This window comes from Colius striatus, chromosome 5 (genome assembly GCF_028858725.1).
Source record: "Colius striatus isolate bColStr4 chromosome 5, bColStr4.1.hap1, whole genome shotgun sequence".
NCBI classification, from domain to species: domain Eukaryota; kingdom Metazoa; phylum Chordata; class Aves; order Coliiformes; family Coliidae; genus Colius; species Colius striatus.
Window position 1 is genome coordinate 36,541,898 of NC_084763.1, and position 17,012 is coordinate 36,558,909.

Sequence of the window (17,012 nt, forward strand, 5' to 3'; positions counted from 1 at the left end):
CACTGGTGTTGCCTTCTTGTACAAAATGCCTGACTTTCTCACATCTGTTCTGCAAATAGAATGTGCAAGGGAACACTTACAGCTACAGCCAGTTACAGGATGAATAGTGACTTTGTCACTTTTGTGCCAAAGCTTTTAGACTCAAAATATGCAGTGAGATTGAACAGTTATTTTAAATTAGCATAGTTTGCTCACCTGGTGTTTTTGCAGCAGTTCAGATAATAGACAACACATGATGTCCAAAAAGGTTTAGATTTTGCACATCTACATTGCTGGAAAAGGTACTAAAATGGAATAACTTAGCCTGCAGAAGAATTTGTAGAATTTCTATTGTAATGCAAAAATTTTGTGTATTTTGTTATGGTTTTTAAGTAAGGGAGCAATTTATCATATAACTGGCTAACATAGATATAATAGCTAAAAACATTTCAGCCAGAAGGCAGCAAGAAAAAAGGATTTTTAATATTTGTGAAGAGGTACACACAAATTTAAAGACTTGAACATTAGCATATCTGAAATTTTATCCAATATGCCTTTTGCATAATCATTTATCTGGCACCCCCTTAGCAAACACGAAAATCAAAATAAAAATTTGTAGTGGGTCTGGGATGGTAGTGATTTTCCACAGCAGCTTTTGCAGTGCTGTGCTTACTGTTGATATCAATATTATGACTACTGCTCGCACAGCATCAGGGCTGTCCCTCCAGCATTCCTTCCCCCACCTTCACCAATAGCTGTGAGTGAGCACAATCTTGGGAGGGACCACAGCCAGAACATCTGACCCAGGCTGGCCAAGTAGATATTCCATACCTTATGACGTCAGCTCAGTAATATAAACTGAGGGAGAGGAGCAGGAAGGAGAGGCGAGATTCATTTCTGGCCTTCCAAAAGCAACTGCTATGCGTACCGAAGCTCTGCTTCTCGGGAGGTGGCTGGACATTGCTGCTGATGGGAAGTAGAGACTAACAGCTTTATCTGCTTTTGCTTCTCTTCCCATGCGCACGGCTTTGCTGCTTCTTTACTAAACTGCTTTTATCTCTACCCATGAGACTCCCATCTTATTTTCTCCCCTTCCCTGGCTTGCTGAGGAAGTGGGGGATAGAGCGGTGTGGTGGGCACCTGGCATCCAGCCAGGCTCAAACTACCACAAAATTCCAAACAGTTTTATGCCAAAATATGTAACATGCTCAGATTTGGTTGTCAGGCAAGAATAGTTTAAAACCCCACAGCTCTGTAGCTTCCCTACCCAAACCTGTAAAACTGCTCTGATTGCTGATTAACGGTTTTATGAGTCTTCAAACAATCAAATCAACAATCTGTATTTAGCCTAAAAAAACCCTGAATAACACACTTTGGCCCCAGACACCGAGTCAAAGAGAGACTGGGGGACTGAAAGCCTTTGAAAAGAGTACATAGGAGCTAAAATGTTTCCTTTTTCTACTAAATCTCTTAGAGAATGAATAAGAATTTCACACTCCAAAAGAAGTCTACTGAGTAAGGCTTGACAGAAAAAAGCTTTGCATAATGTCCTCTTATGAAATTTGAGAATAGTAAAAAACTTTATCACTTTGCAATCCTCAATAGATTTTTTCAGCTTAAATGTACATATATAAAGCATATTGTAATAATGAGAGCATCCATGGAACACATACAAAGGCTGGGAAAACCTTCAACCCATTGATAGAAATGAAATCAGGCAATCTGGCTTAAAGACTTTCATTGAGACTATTTTCCCTCATGAAACACGTTGATTCTGTTTACATCTAAACAATGTTGATAGAAAAAAAAAGACTAACATTTACTCCTGTTTAAAAAGGAGGAGACAGATATGAAATGCTCTCTTTCCATATGGTAAGTCTTATTTGAAAACAAAATTTATTTAGAAATTTTATTTTGTACAAAAAAGGGGGAAAACTGGTTGAAACGAAGATTAAATTCTTTAAACTTAACCAGGAAGAATTAATCAAAATACTACAAGAATTTCTTACAATGTTATTGTGTGGGGCAAATATTTTTCCTGCTCTTACTAAAATAACTCTTCTTTGATTTTTTAAGAAATTCTGAAATATTAAATAGCATGCAATTTTATTTATTTTTTATCTACAAACTCAAAGATCCATTGGCACTTGCCTTCATCCCTAAGGGAACACACATTCAATATTCAATTTTTAAAGCACATTCCAGGAAAAGTAGCATTTTTAACAATGTTACAAACCACCCTATGAAGATGAGTCCCATGATGTTAATAATGCAAGGCAATCAATTGGGCAGCAATGACTTACCATAAACTATTCATCATCCACATAGTCTAAAATGTAACACAGTGCTCAATAAAGCACCGATCATGGCTTTTTTTTTCAGGTGCCTTTTCTAAGGAATCTTTTTTTTAATTTTCCAATTCATTATTTGAGTGGTCATCCAGCTCTCCTCCAAACTCATGAATACAAAACCAGTAAGGAAAAGTCATATTAATGCTCTTAAGTCACTGTTGTCATCACATTATTTGCCAGTCACAGAAATTACTACTACTACCAGAGGACAAAAAACTGAACACACTAATCTAGGACAACCATTTTCTGCTTTCTAACTTGCTGCATCGCACTTCTAAAACATAGATACCTTGCGTGCCTAAATAAGGAAAATTGCATGTAGATACCTGAATTGTGACTCACATGTTGGTAGAATATGTGTTACTTCTAGACTTCCTTTTCTTGGTTGTCATTCCCATTTTGTGCAAATAAGCTCAATAAAACTTAAAAACATTTCAATCGTGTCTTTCTTCAGCTTCTGCAATAAATATAACTGATACCTGACATGCCCAGTGTGAGATTACAAATGCCAGTGTACTAGATGGAGTACCAACACAACATCAAGGTCTCCTACCAGCCTCAGGCATCTTAGACAGGAGTGTTAATGTGCCAGGTTTTCTCAGGAAAACCCAGGGACTTAGAGATATCTCAGGTGGACATACTGCCCTGAGATATCTATCGTTCTGTCACTCTCTGTAAGTACTTGTCTCACCTAGCTGACAGGCTAAGGACCATCAGGAACCTAGGATCCTAATTTTTGTACCTCTGAAAGGTGATTAAATTAAGTGGGACCATGGACACTATCATTGCTTTGCAATACTGATTTTGTCAGATGCTTGTTGTGTTACCACGTAACAGAGATCCCAAACTTCCTCTTTGATACTACCTTAACCAATGTGATAAATCATTAGGTTTTTGGTGTTTTTTTTAAGACATAGGCTTTTAGAGGTTGTTATATTCTGATGATTGTCCCCAACAATAAAAAGGAAATGTCCCCTCATACTAAAAAGGAAAAGCTATAGCAGCAGTAACATCTTGGCTAGCTGACCTTTCTCCTCTGGTGAACATTCCCAATGGTTCCCTAGCTATATTTGTACATGGAATCACTGTGGTTGGAAAAGTTCTTTAAGAGCACTGAGTTCAACCATTCACCTCACACTGCCAAGCCTACCACTAACTCATGTCCCTCAGAACCTCAGCTACACGGCTTTGCAATATCACCAGGGATGGGGACTCCATCACCTTCCTGGGCAGCCTGGGACAATGTCTGACAACCCTCTCAAGGAAAAATATTCTTCCCAATCTCTAACATAAACTTCCCCCGGTGCAACTTGAGGCTGTTTCCTCTTGTTCCATCACTTTTAACTTGGGAGAAGTGACAGATCCTGCCCCAGCTGTAACCTCCTGTCAGGGAATTGCAGAGCATGATGATGTCTCCTCTCAGCCTCCTTTTCTCCAGAATAAACACCCCGAGCTCCCTCAGTCACTCCCATCAGACTTGTGCTCCAGACCCTTCCCCAGCTCCAATGTCTCTAGACATGCTCCAGACTCTCCATGTCCCTTTTGGAGTGCGAGGCCCTACAATGAACACAGTACTTAAGGTGCAGCCTCACTAGTGCCGAGTACAGTGTTTGGCACTTGCTTCTCAGAGTATTTCACTGGGAACAGCAACACCATCATAGACTTACATATTTGTATTTGCATTATGTTAGTAACAGAGAAGTCCCCTGTAACTAAGCATTATGTTAGAGATGGTTGCAATCCTACAGAGAATTTTACTTTCAAATAGTGTTATGAGATGTTACAAATCATAAGGCAGACATTAAAAGCTGTTTCATTAAGTCCTACATCAAAAAAATAGACTGCTTAAAAAGATCAGGGACCAGAATAACCACCTATGTTTGTGCCTAAGGAAACTCACATTTGGGCTGCAGCAGAAAATGGATGCTCTAACAAGCACAGCAGGGTTGGAAAGAAACTAGTAGAAAAGCACGTCTGAATACATTGCCTCTCATCTTTAAAATATGACCAAGATTGAAATGTAGATGATCCTCTCTGAACATAGCCTGGCACTGAAAGTGACAGCTACAAATGAATAATGGAGGATCCAGACAGTTCTCTGCTCTGCAGATTATATACAACCTTAAAAGATTGAGAAATATTACCCCCTTCAATAAACAAAGTCTGAGTGAAGAGATCTAGTTTCTCTCTTTACATTTTCATGATTGCTTAAGAATAATCAGATTGAGGTTTTACTCTCTGATCTGTGAGATGCTGTCTGTGCATCTAAGTCTGTATTTGCCTATTTGACCCTCAGACCGTGATTACACTTCCATGTTGGTATACAAGAGGCATCGCACCTTTCTTTTTAATCTCTCTCTGCTTTTTTTTTTTTCAAGGAAGCCAGTGAACATATACTTGCCACCTAATGAAATGCTATGAAGAATGTTTTATCATTTGAAATATTTAAGCCTAGCAATATAAAAAAATGCATCCATGATAAATTCAACATATTAGCTGAAGAAATACTTTTGATTGAATTACTACAGACAGTTAGAACACCTGCATTGCAGTTACATTTAAAAATTCAGTTCATATACTAAGCCAACTGTGTGAGTCATGAATTTCATTGTTTCTCAAGTACATTTGGAACCAGATAAAGGAACAATGGTTTAAGATCCTATCTCCTCAATAATTTTATGATGACCTTTGTTAATATTTCCTGTAAAAAAAACCAAGCCCACTGTTATCACAGATGAATGGAATGAAAAATCAATCAAAATAGCAGTGAAAGTGAATTCAGAAGAAAAAAAATACATAGGATGAAGAAAAATCATGTGCAAATGAAAAGAGGAGATTTTCAGACCAAAAAAAGGGAATGAGAGTGACAAAAAAGAATCAGGCTAATTAACAAAAAATTGATCCAAAATAGCTAATATAAGAATATGGCATTTAAAGACAGGAAAGCACAGCATAATTATCTAGAACGGGTTAAATGTAGGTTGGATTTCTCTCCTTTCTTTTTTTTTTTTAGAAATTAAAGAAACAGGTATTTCTATGTTAAGGGACAATATTATTTGGGTGAACAGAAATGTAATGCCAGTTCCAATCCTATTCCACAGAACTTAGTTGAAAAATACTACATTTGAGATATGCTGTTAATTAAAGGTATAACTTAATGAGACCTAAGAGAAAAGAACATATATTTCTGGATGCCAAAATGAAGACAAGCCCTATGTGCTGAGCGCTATGCATTGTAAAAGACAGGTCACACTGAGCAAGAAACTGTGAAAAGTACTAAAAAATACTCTAGTCATGCAATTCCCACATTAAATCATTCTTATTTAATGTTTTAAAATGTCTAGCATTTTAAAATGCTAGGTGCAGGAAAATATCTGTGTATTATGCAATTGTACAGCATTTGCATGGAAGTTTTAGAAGGCTATTAATGAGAATTAAATAGATTATTTAAATACTACAGATATTTGTCACAGTATCCCTCGTGTAGTGCTTCTTGAGAATTGATGAAAAGCACACTTATGGTCAATGGTGTAAGAAAGAATTGAGTTGAAATGCAAGGTGGGTTTATTGTAAGGGTGGTATACCGTTGTCATGGTTTAAACCCAGCTGACGATAACCAGACCACACAGTTGCTCACTTATCTCCACCTCAGAATCAGGAGGAAAATGTAGAGCTTTGTGAGTTGAGATAAGGAGAATTTCACAGAACAACACAGAGATTAAGCACTTATAATGACAGCTGCAGTGGTTTTGTCTGGGCCAGGTTTTCATGGTGGATAGGCTATAGAGGTGGCTTCTTTAAACAAAAAGCTGTCAGGAGCTTCCCCTGTATCTGACAGGGCCAATGCCAGTCAATTCTAAGATGGACAATTCTAAGCTGACTAAAGCCTGGCCAAGTAGTGATTGAGGTAATGTCTATGTGAGTAGCATATTGGAGAAGGTGTAGAAGTTACTGCGCAGTTGCTAAACTGCAGCAGCAGTAGAAAAGAGTGAGAATGTGACACCACCTCCACAGACACCAAAGTCAGTGGAAAAGTAGGGGTAGAAGTGCCCAGGCACTGGAAGAGAGATTCCCCTGTGAACTGTGGTGAAGACCATGGTGAGGTAGCTGTGTCCCTGCAGTCCATGGATTCCAAGGGGCAGAGATACACTTACAACCTGTGGAGGACCCCACGCCAGAGTGAGTGGATGCCTGAAAGAGGCTATGGCTCCATGGGAAGCCCTTCCTGGAGCAAGGGAAGGACCCATGCTGGAGCAGTTCATGAAGAGCTGTAGCCTGTGGGAAGGATCCATGTTGGAAAAGTTTGTGAAGGACTGTCTCCCGTGGGAGGGACCCCATGCTATAGCAGTTGGAAGTGTGAGGAGACCTCCCCCATGAGAAGAAGCATCAGCAAAGTCTGCTGAACTGACCGTAACCCTCATCTCTCATTCCCCGGTGCCACTGGGGAGATAGAAGAGAGAGTCCTGGAAAGAAGTAGGGGTGGGGGAAGTGTTTTAAGATTTGGTTTTATTTCTCATTTCCCTGCTCTGTTCTGATTGTTCATTGATAAATCAAACCATTTCTCGTCAAGTTGAATCTCTTTTGCCCATGATGCTAACTGCTGAGTCATCTCCCTGTCCTTATCTCGACTCATTAACCTCTCATTATGTTTCTCTGTCTGCTGTCCAGTTTAGGAGGGGGAGTGATAGAACAACCTGATGGGCATCTGGCATCCAGCCTGGGCTAAACCACCACAACAGCAAAGGAATACGGAAAATGAGTGATGCCCTGTGTAACTGCTCACCGCCCACAGCTCATTGCTTAGTCCTGATAGAAAAGCTGCAGTTCCTGCACACATGGGAACTCAGGGTTTGAGTGCCCTTATCTTTAGAGGTCCACTCTTGTGATTCCTTAAAACTGGCCCTCTGAAAATGAAGGCATCCATAACACTCGCTGAAATATCCCAAGGCTTAGTTTCACAAGGATGATGGGAATCACTAAGTTTAAGCCCTCTGCCTGGAAAAACTAATCTTAAGCCAATTGATTTGAAAGGAGACTGACTTTCTTTTATTATTATTATCACTTTTATTATTATCATTACTTTATTTTCTTTTTAGATTTGGATACAAACACTGAAAAAAATTCCCTGAAGGAACTGACTTTCCCTTCTACAGGATCAGTAATGATCACAATCCTATTGCATCCACAAAGGAAGCTACAAAAGTCTTAACCTATAGGGCCACACATAAAAAGCCAGAATCAGTGTCAACAACAGATTCTTCAATCTTAGCAAGTGTAGGCCTTGAGAACATGTATTTATATCAGTGCAATGTAAATAAAAACATATTTTCTTACCATGGGAAGCAATATGAGAGTGAAGAAGCAGGTCTTCCAATTGATGGCCATCTTCTGCCTTAATTTTGAGCCTTAGTCAAGTTTTGCTTGTTAACAAGGCTGAAGCACACACTTTCTGCAGATCTTTTGGTTGAAGTTTTCACGTCAAGGCTGAGATCTCTGTGGGGAAAGAGAAAAATTATGATGTATATGGAAAACACAAAAAGAATGAAAAAGGAATGGACATGAAATAGAGAACTCAGCAGACTAATCATAGAATAGTAGGAGTTGGAAGGGACCTTTAGAGATCATCTAGTTCAATCCCCCTGCAGAAGCAGGCCCACCTAAATCAGATCACATAGGAACACGCCTTGAAGACCTCCAAGGAAGACGGTCTGGATTGCAGTTATTATAGATGGTCTTCAATCTTGTAACTTGTATCACAGAAACTACTGAAGCACATTTTGCAGCTACAAAAAACTAATTTGTACCCAAAGGAAAAAGTAGGATGGATTATGTTGAAGCAGAAAAAGGACCTAAGTGTTTGCTTCATTTCTAAAGTCATGATTTGTCCTTTAAAATTTTCAGTACTGCCACAAAAACATAACTGTCTGGGGGCTTTTTAGGAGACTGTATGACATGATTATTTACTCCTAGAGATCACCTGTCCAGATAACAAAATCCATGACCAGAGTTGTTAATGAACTGATAGATTTTGAGAACTCAGAAATAGAGGTTAAAGTTTCAGTTATGACAGAAGACAGGATTGTCCCATATTGACAACTGTTTAATGCATATCTGTGACTTCCATTGCTTGGTCCCTGCCAAAGAGCTAGACAGGTGGACAGAATATCAACAGAACTGCTTATCTGACATTAGCTCTGTCCCAATACCTCCTTCCTTAATCTAGTGTTTAAATATTCCCACTCATTGCAAATCATGATGATTCCTCAAACAGTTTTTAATTCATGAGAAGCTCTGTCTCTCCTTCAGTCTGGATCCAATGTTCATTACCTTTTGAAACACAATCCTGACTCAGATCTTGATACCTTGGTGACGGATGTCTCATTTAATGCCCGACTTACACAGTCAGGTTTTAGGCATGGAGGTATACTTTCATATTCATTGGGTTTTTTTCCCCAGTTGATCCTCACTGCAATGGATCCCCTTGTATTAGGTTTTTATGGCAAGATTTTGGTAGTGAGGGGACTACAGGGATGGTTTTGTGAGAAGACACTAGAAGTTTCCCCTTTATCTGACAGAGAGGTCGGTTGACTACAAGACAGGCTCACTGTTGACCAAGGCCAGGCCTGGCATTGACGGAGGTAGTGTCTCTGATAACATATTTAAGGGGGAAAAAAAAAAAAAAAAGCTGTGCAACAGCAGCTGAGAGAAAGAGAATATGTGAGAAAACAATAATGCAGACTTCACTGCTACAGGCACCAGAGCAGAGGTTCCCCTGTAGCTCGGATTGCAGTCCATGGTTAGGCTCTGCCATGGACGGAGGCCATGGAAGAGCCAAGATCCACTTGCAGCCCAGAGAGGGCCTCATGCTGAAGTAGATGGATGTCTGAAAGAGGTCGTGACCTCAGGGAGACCCTGTGCTACAGCAGGCTCTTGGCAACATTTGTGGACCCATGAAGAGGGGAGCCCACTCTGAAGCAGGTTTGTAAGCAGGACTGGTAACTGTGGACGACTCAAGCCAGAGCAGTCCATTCCCGAAGGACAGCATCCTGAGGAAAGGACCGATTTTGGAGTAGATAATGAAGAACTGCAGCCCATGGGAAGGACCTATGCTGAGGAAGTCTGTGGAGGACTATCTCCTGTGGGAGAGACCCCACACTGAAACAGGGGTGAGGAATCCTCCCTCGGAGAGAGAAGGAGCAGCAGAGGCAATGTGTGATGAACTGTCTGCAGTCCCTATTCTCCTTTGCTGCTCAGTGTGAGTGGGTAGAGAATTTAAGAGTGAAGTTGAGTCTGGATAAAAGGGAAGAGTAAGGAGAAGGGATTTTAACGTTTATTTTTCTTTCTCATTATCCTACTGTGATTTGATTGATACTAAATTAAATTAATTTCCCCAAATCAAGTCTGTTTTGCCCATGACAGTAATTGGTAAATGATCTCCCTGTCCTTATATTGACCCACATGCCTTTTGTCATATTTTCTGTCCCCTGTCTGGTTAAGGAGGAGAAGCAGTAGAGTGGCTCGGCATGCACTTGTCATGTAGCCAAGGTTAACACATCATACCTCTTCAGTGTATATTGAGCCTCCAAGATAAGCCCATCAGAGGTCTTTTGGCAATGTCTATAGTAGTTTAGGTACAACAATCCTCCTTAGGAAAGTATGAAAGTTTAGCTGTGCCCTACCAGTTTGTCTCAGAGTCAGAGAATTGTCTCTCATCTATTTTAATTCCCAGTGTAAACAAAGGTTTTGAAGGCTGAGGCCCTTTTTAAAATTTTCTTGTCCAGTTTAAATTTCCCAGATGTCACACCTATCATCTCTGTAGGCACAACTGACATACATTTTCACAAGGGGAGAAGTATCTAAACAGATAAGTAAATTTTTGAGAGAATAAAAATCAGGATACAGGACATACAAACAATTATAGAAATAGTAAAGCAAAGGTATATTGGAAAAACATGTAAAATATCAGAGGAAATGTGAGAAAATATAACAAAGGAGAAAAGACTTGAAAAGAAAACAGATCACAGTCAGAAAGTAAATAAATGAATAGGAAAGGCAAATGTAAATTAACTTCTATGGTCAGGGAACACTCAATTTTTATACTGACTGCAACATACTGCCAAGATATCAACACTTAGAAAGGAGTGAGTCTTCCAGTTAAAAATAAAAAAGAAAAATTAAGCTCTCCAAATTTTTTTCTTCTCTATCCAGATCCTGACTAAATGGAGAACAATGATTCACAAAATTCCCTCTAAACTGATCTGCTTTCTTCCATCCACCTTGATCAGTCACTCTCACTCTGCTCTAGTATTAAATTTAATTATTTATTATCTAATTTAAATTTATTTCTGATGGTTTATCAAATAATGAGGAAATGATAAGATATCACCTGAGGAGAACAGCAAACATCTGTGGTGATATACACCAGTGAGGAGCTGGAAAATCATTCCACTAATAGAAGAAATAGAAAACCAGACAAACACATCAGCTGCTGTGGGATTTGAAATTATTTCTTGATGATTTGGGCTCCTCTGGGCAGACCAGTGAGGAAAAGACAGAAAGTGGTATGGAGACTGGATTCTATTCTTGGATTCTGCCACTTTAATACATGAGGAATACATTTTAAATATAATGGAAGGGCGGGAGATGCCTCGCTAAACGAATAGACAAATATCCTGTGGGAAAAGTGGTAACCTTTAGAATACACTCTTTCAATATTTGAAGATGCAGTTTTACTTTAATCTTGCATTCACTAGGTTTGAAAACTGGAGAGTGTATACTTCCTGTTTTAACTTAGTTAGAAAGGTCAGCTAAGACATATGTAACTTCTAAAGAGATGACAAGAGCACCTACTAATTATTGATTGCCTTTCACATTTTGCAGAGAAAGTAATAGACTTCATTTTTGCTTTCAAAGTAGTTGTGCTTGCAAAGTAGTTTTTCATCAAAAACTGGTCTGAGGACCTCATATTGCCCACAGAGACTTGAGTGTTTATTAGTTAATAACAGCTACCAGTTCCATGAACTTATGGCCAAGACCTGCACAAGAACCTGTATATATTGTTTAGGAGTTTCCAGACTCTGTGATGTACATGGATGCAGAGTCCACCTATTACCAAGAAAAGGTCTGTTATCTCACAAACAGGTGCTATCAGCTATGCTTTACTAGAAAATTCTTTAATGTCTTTAAAGTGTTTCTGTTTCCATTCAGTACTAGGAAAAGAAAGAAAAAAATGAATAAAGGATTTGAAAGGAAAGATTAAATTATCATATTATCCTGTAATTTCATTAGTAAAATAGAGATATTGGTACTCCTTGACATTGTTTTATCTGTATCTGCTATTGCAATTAAAATTAGTAGTCGGAATAACCCATAGCAAGGCGATACATCCTTCAGTTAAGTATACACAGTCCCACAATATAAAAACATCTTCAGTTATCTCTGGTGAAATAGAGAGCTATTGACTTGTCTGAGAATCAGAAAATCAGCTGAGTGTTACTAAAATGGAAGGGGCTTCAGGAGATTATTTCAAGCATGGCTGAAATACAGGAAGAAAAAAATACTTGTTTTGGTCAACTCGTGATGAAGACAAAGTATTTCATCATGAAGATGAATTCATTCAACCACTGAAGATATTTTCTGTGCCACAGAAGATTCTTCATGTTACTTAGTGGTAAATCATAGGTACTTCAAGGGCAGGTTACAAAAGTTCCAGTAAAATACATTCTGCTGCAAGTAGCCATTGCTTTCCCCTATCTAAACTGGGACTCTAGAGTGCTTAACTCATATGTGGACCATCTTACAGAAGCCTAAAGACTGGTGAGAATTGCACTGTGAGACACTTATTAAGACACAAGCACACAATGTGATATCAGTACCCAACAAAACCTGATGGTGAGTTGTCATGGTTTAGCAAGGAGCTGCTTTTGCTTGGTAACAAGGTGAAGGGGTTTCAGTGGAGACCCGGTAAAGAGTTCTTGGACTTTCTCCCTGCTCTTGAGTTCAGACCTGGTTGGGTCAATCTGGCGCCTCTGCCATCACTATTTAGGGACCAGAATTTGAAGTGCTTGGGAGGAAGTGTAAGAGTGGTACAAGATGGAGGTGACCATGCAGACCCCATAGCCAAAGAAGGAGGAAGGAAGGAGGAGCACGAGACCAGAGACCACTCTGCAACCCATGGTGAGAACACAGGCTGTGTCCCTGCAACCCATGGAGGGCAATGGCAGGACTGAGAGCCACCAGTAGCTCCAGGTGAGTGCACCCAGACAGGCAAGAGACTGTGTGGGGAGGTGGCCATGGCACAGGCCGTGCTGGAGAGCCTGCATGCCACAGAGCAGACCCACATGGAGAGGCAGAGAGGAGCTTTTGGGATAAATGCATGTCAGAGTAGTCCATGCAGGGCTGCCGTGTGTGTGACATGCAGGGAGGACTGGTGCAGAGTACACCTGTCCTGAGGACAGGCAAATGGCAGAAACTATCAGGAATAGACTGACTGAAATCCCCATTCCCTGCCCTCCTGAGCTGTTCAGCGGGGGAGGAGAAAAGGACAGCAGGATCAGCACTCTGAGTCCAAGAAGAGGGGAGGGATGGGGAGAAGATGGTCTTAAAGGGCTGGTTGTACTCTTCATAGTTGTACCACTCTGTGTTGCTTTGTTATGAGGTTTTATAGTTATGCTATAGCATAACTAAACCAAAGTTGGTGGTGGGTTAAATGATTTTCTGTGTTCTTCTCCAAGCCAAGTAGCCTGGTCCATTTTGTCCGGCACCATAAGCGGCAATTAAGCCTTCCCTGTCCTTTGGCAATTGTCAAGTCTCTGGTACTTGAGTCTAATTGTGGTCTTTTGTCCCCTGATGGGCCTAAACCATGATATGAGTCCTTTCCAAGCCGGGTGTGCCCACTCCCAGGCAGGCATAAAAGAATCACTCCTTGAAAGAATCAAACCTCACCATATCAACGACCTGGATGAAGGGACAGAGTGTACCCTCAAGTTCGCTGATGACACCAAACTGGGAGGACTGGCTGATTCCCCAGAAGGCCAGTTACCATGAGCCAGCAATGTGTCTTCGTGGCAATAAAGGCCAATGGTGTCCTGGGATGCATCAAGAAGAGTGTGGCCACCAGGTCAAGGGAGGTTCTTCTCCCCCTCTAATCTGCCGTGGTGAGGCCTCATCTGGAGTCCTGTGTCCAGTTCTGGGCTCCTCAGCTCAAGAGGGACAGGTAAGTGCTGGAGAGAGTCCAGCACAGCGCCACCAAGATGATCAGGGGACTGAAACATCTTTCATACGAGGAAAGGCTGCGGGAACTGGGGCTGTTTAGTCTGGAGGAGACTGAGAGGTAATCTTATTAACATCTATAAATATCTAAAGGGTGGGTGTCAGGAAGTTGGGACATCCCTTTTTTCTATAGTAGCTAGCAACAGGACAAGGGGTAATGGGATGAAGCTGGAACACAAAAAGTTCCATTTAAATATAAGAAAAAACTATTTCACTGTGAGGGTGACAGAGCACTGGCACAGGCTGCCCAGAGGGGTTGTGGAGTCTCCTTCCTTAGAGGTCTTCAAGACTCTCCTGGACATGTTCCTATGCAACCTGATCTAGGTGAACCTGCTTCTGCAGGGGGGTTGGACTACATGATCTCTAAAGGTCCCTTTCAATCCCTGCCATTCTATGATTCTATGATATCAAGTAACAGCTGGAATTGCTACACAGACTCTCAGACAGAGTGTACATCATGGAGGATGAGTGAAAGAGGATCTTTGATGCCTTTATAAGGCAACTATGAACGGTTGAGATTTTACCCCAAAGGAAAAAACAACTTGATCTTCTAGACTCCTTGTTATGGTCCTCTGAGACCTCTGATGCAAGTGATTTCAAAGGAAAGCAACAAATTTCAAAGCTGACCCACAATAGCTTAGACCAGTGGTGATCCAATGGGAGTTCATTACTTACTTAATCTTAAATCAATGTCTAGTCAGTACTGCCTACCACATCATTCTCCTGCATCACAACTGATACTACACAAGTGTGGAAGTTTGAAAGCTTCTGACAACATGCAGGATCAATTGAGCTTTTGCTGACTGGATACATTGCAGCAAAGTCACCAGCTCCATGCAGTTATTCCAGTAATTCCTAGTGACATGAAGGACATTTCCCTATGCAGAATAAACATAGGTGGAGAATAATGTGGTGCAAAAGAAAGAAAGTGATGAGAATACTCCAGCCATCTCTAGTCAGTCTGTCTCACAGGCCACTCTCTTGACATTTCCAAGTTCTCACCAGGGAAGGGAACTTCACAGACACGTATAGCACAAAGTTTGTTAGATAGACATTTTCGGCTTATATATGAATAGATAATTATGTCATTGATTATCTATCTTCTTTAGGCTTTCAGTCAATGGTGTGAAATCCAGTGCATTTTATTATTTCCCTCCTAAAATTTCCCAAATGTAGTGGGCAAGGTCCATAATTTATAATAAAGGGCATGTTGAACTCCTTCATGTCAACTGAGATGCTGGCAAAAAAAAAAAGCAGAGTTGGGAAAGTAAACCTTCAGTGACCTAGAAGATGCATACTCACATATGAACTCATTGTCAAGTATGTTTTCATATAGTCAACAAAGAGAAGTAAACAGAAGAAGAAAGGCATTTGTCTGACCTATTTTAATTGTCTACTTTAAACTTTTTACTTGACTTCCATGAGTATAAATGACTAGTTCATATGTTGGCATCTACATTGCGGACATCTAAATTTTGATGGAATAACCTCACCTCCAGTCTCTTCTGAAGTACATGGATTAGCAATATGAAACATAAAACAGTAAAATTTGATCTATTGCAAAGGCTTGAGAAGAAATTACACTAGAGATGATGCAAATAAGTTGATGCTGAAATATTTAAGGTAACAGAAAAATAAAAGAAAATGTAACTGAATTCCAGACAGCAAAACTTTAAAGTTTCCCACAGAAAGTAGTTTATAAAGAGCAATCCTATTACGACAAAAAAAAAAAAAAAAAAAAAAAAAAAAAAAAAAAGAGAGAAAACATGACCATCAAGGCCTTTCTACCATCTTTAATATACTTTTTATTATTTTTTGGAGTTTACATATTTTGGCTTGTTTTCACCTACTTGCATTAATCTTTGTAAATTCACTGAAAGTATCTATATGGATGACAGCAGCTGGAATCTAGCTCTGTCTTTCTTTCTTTTTTCTTTTTAAAATTTATTTACTTTTCTCCCACTGCTTGCTTAACTAAGTCCCCAGCATCCTTGTTTCTATTCACTATATCTGTTGTCAATGATAAAACAGGATTTGAAGGGTACCAGGAGGTCTAACAGGTGAGTTTTCAGAAAGGATTTACTGCTACCAGGAACACGGGAACAAGTCAGTCCTTTTCAGCTACACATGGATGTCTTGAAGGTCTCAGTCAGAAATGTCATGCTGTTGCGTGATGGTGTTGGTAACCTGCAACCTGGATTGTCACAGGGTTGTCCACATGGAAGGATGCAGCCTGTAGGGCATACAGCCATTATTCTAACATGTGAACTGATGTGGGGGTCACCTGCTGCATTGTCCATTAATGACATATGAAAACAGGTAGACTAATACCCAGTGTTTTCATTGTTCAGGAAAATTGCTGCTTTTGACTTCTGAAAACAAAATTTTACAAAGGAGCTGATACAGTGCTAGCAGTACTTTTGCATAGAAACAACTGAAAGGAATATTGTCTAGTGCAACTCCCCTGCTCAAAGAAGGATCAGTTAGAGCAGGTGACTTAGGTTGTTAAAAACCTATTCCCAATCAGGTTCTGAATATTTCCAAATATGTCCAAACTTCCCTGTGCAACCTGTCCTAGTACTTTACAATTCTAACAATTAAAAAAATGTTAAAAAGTCATATCTTCCAGTTGAATTTCCTTTACATCTGTACACTTGTTGCCTCTTGTCCTGCTGCTGGTCACCACTGAGAAAAGCCTGTCTCCATCTCCTTTACACCCTCCCATCAGATCTTTATATGCATTGATAAGATCCCCTTGAATCTTCTTTTCTTTAGGCTAAACAGCTCTAGCTCTATCAGTCTCTCCTTTTAACTCCTTAATCATCATTGTGGCTCTTCACAGGACTCACTGTAGTGTGTTAATATCTCCCTGGTACTCAGTAGCTCAGATCTGGACCCAGCACTCCAGATATGTCTCACCAGGGCTGAGAGAGGATGCATCACCTCCCTTGACATGTTGCCAATGCTTTCATAGATGATGATGCTTTTGGCTGCCTTTGCCACAAAGGCATGCTGCTGGCTCAGGATCCACTTCCTGCCCACCAAGACCTCAGGTCCTTCAATGCAAAACTCCTTTCCAGCCAATTGATCCCAAGCCTGTCCTGAATATCATTATTCCTTTCCAGGTGCAGGATTTTCCATTTCTCTTTTTTGAACTTGATGGGGTTTCTCTTTGCCTATTTCTCCAGTCTGTCCAGTTCCCTGTGAATAACAGTACAACCAAACAGTTGGTCTATTAACCACTCTTCTCTAATTTTTATAATATGCAGACTTTTTGAAGGTGCACTCTAACTCATCATCCTGATCGTTAATAAAAATGTGACAGCATTTGTCACATCCAAATATTAGACATTCATAGTCAATTCTACAGTCAATGGAGAAGAGGTAAATATCCCCAGGGAGCAATTTCTA

General features: G+C 40.1%; 1 protein-coding gene across 14 annotated transcripts in view; it reads right to left on the bottom strand.

Moving 5' to 3' along the window:
- Positions 1–17,012, bottom strand: part of ADCYAP1R1 (ADCYAP receptor type I) — a 144,848-nt gene that overhangs the window by 101,894 nt on the left and 25,942 nt on the right. For all 14 annotated transcript variants that reach the window (XM_061996799.1, XM_061996800.1, XM_061996798.1 and 11 more), the window contains one exon: positions 7,665–7,823. In XM_061996799.1, coding sequence (XP_061852783.1) covers positions 7,665–7,715 — 51 coding nt within the window. In that variant the 5' untranslated portion in view covers positions 7,716–7,823. The remainder of the gene's footprint in view (positions 1–7,664; positions 7,824–17,012) is intronic.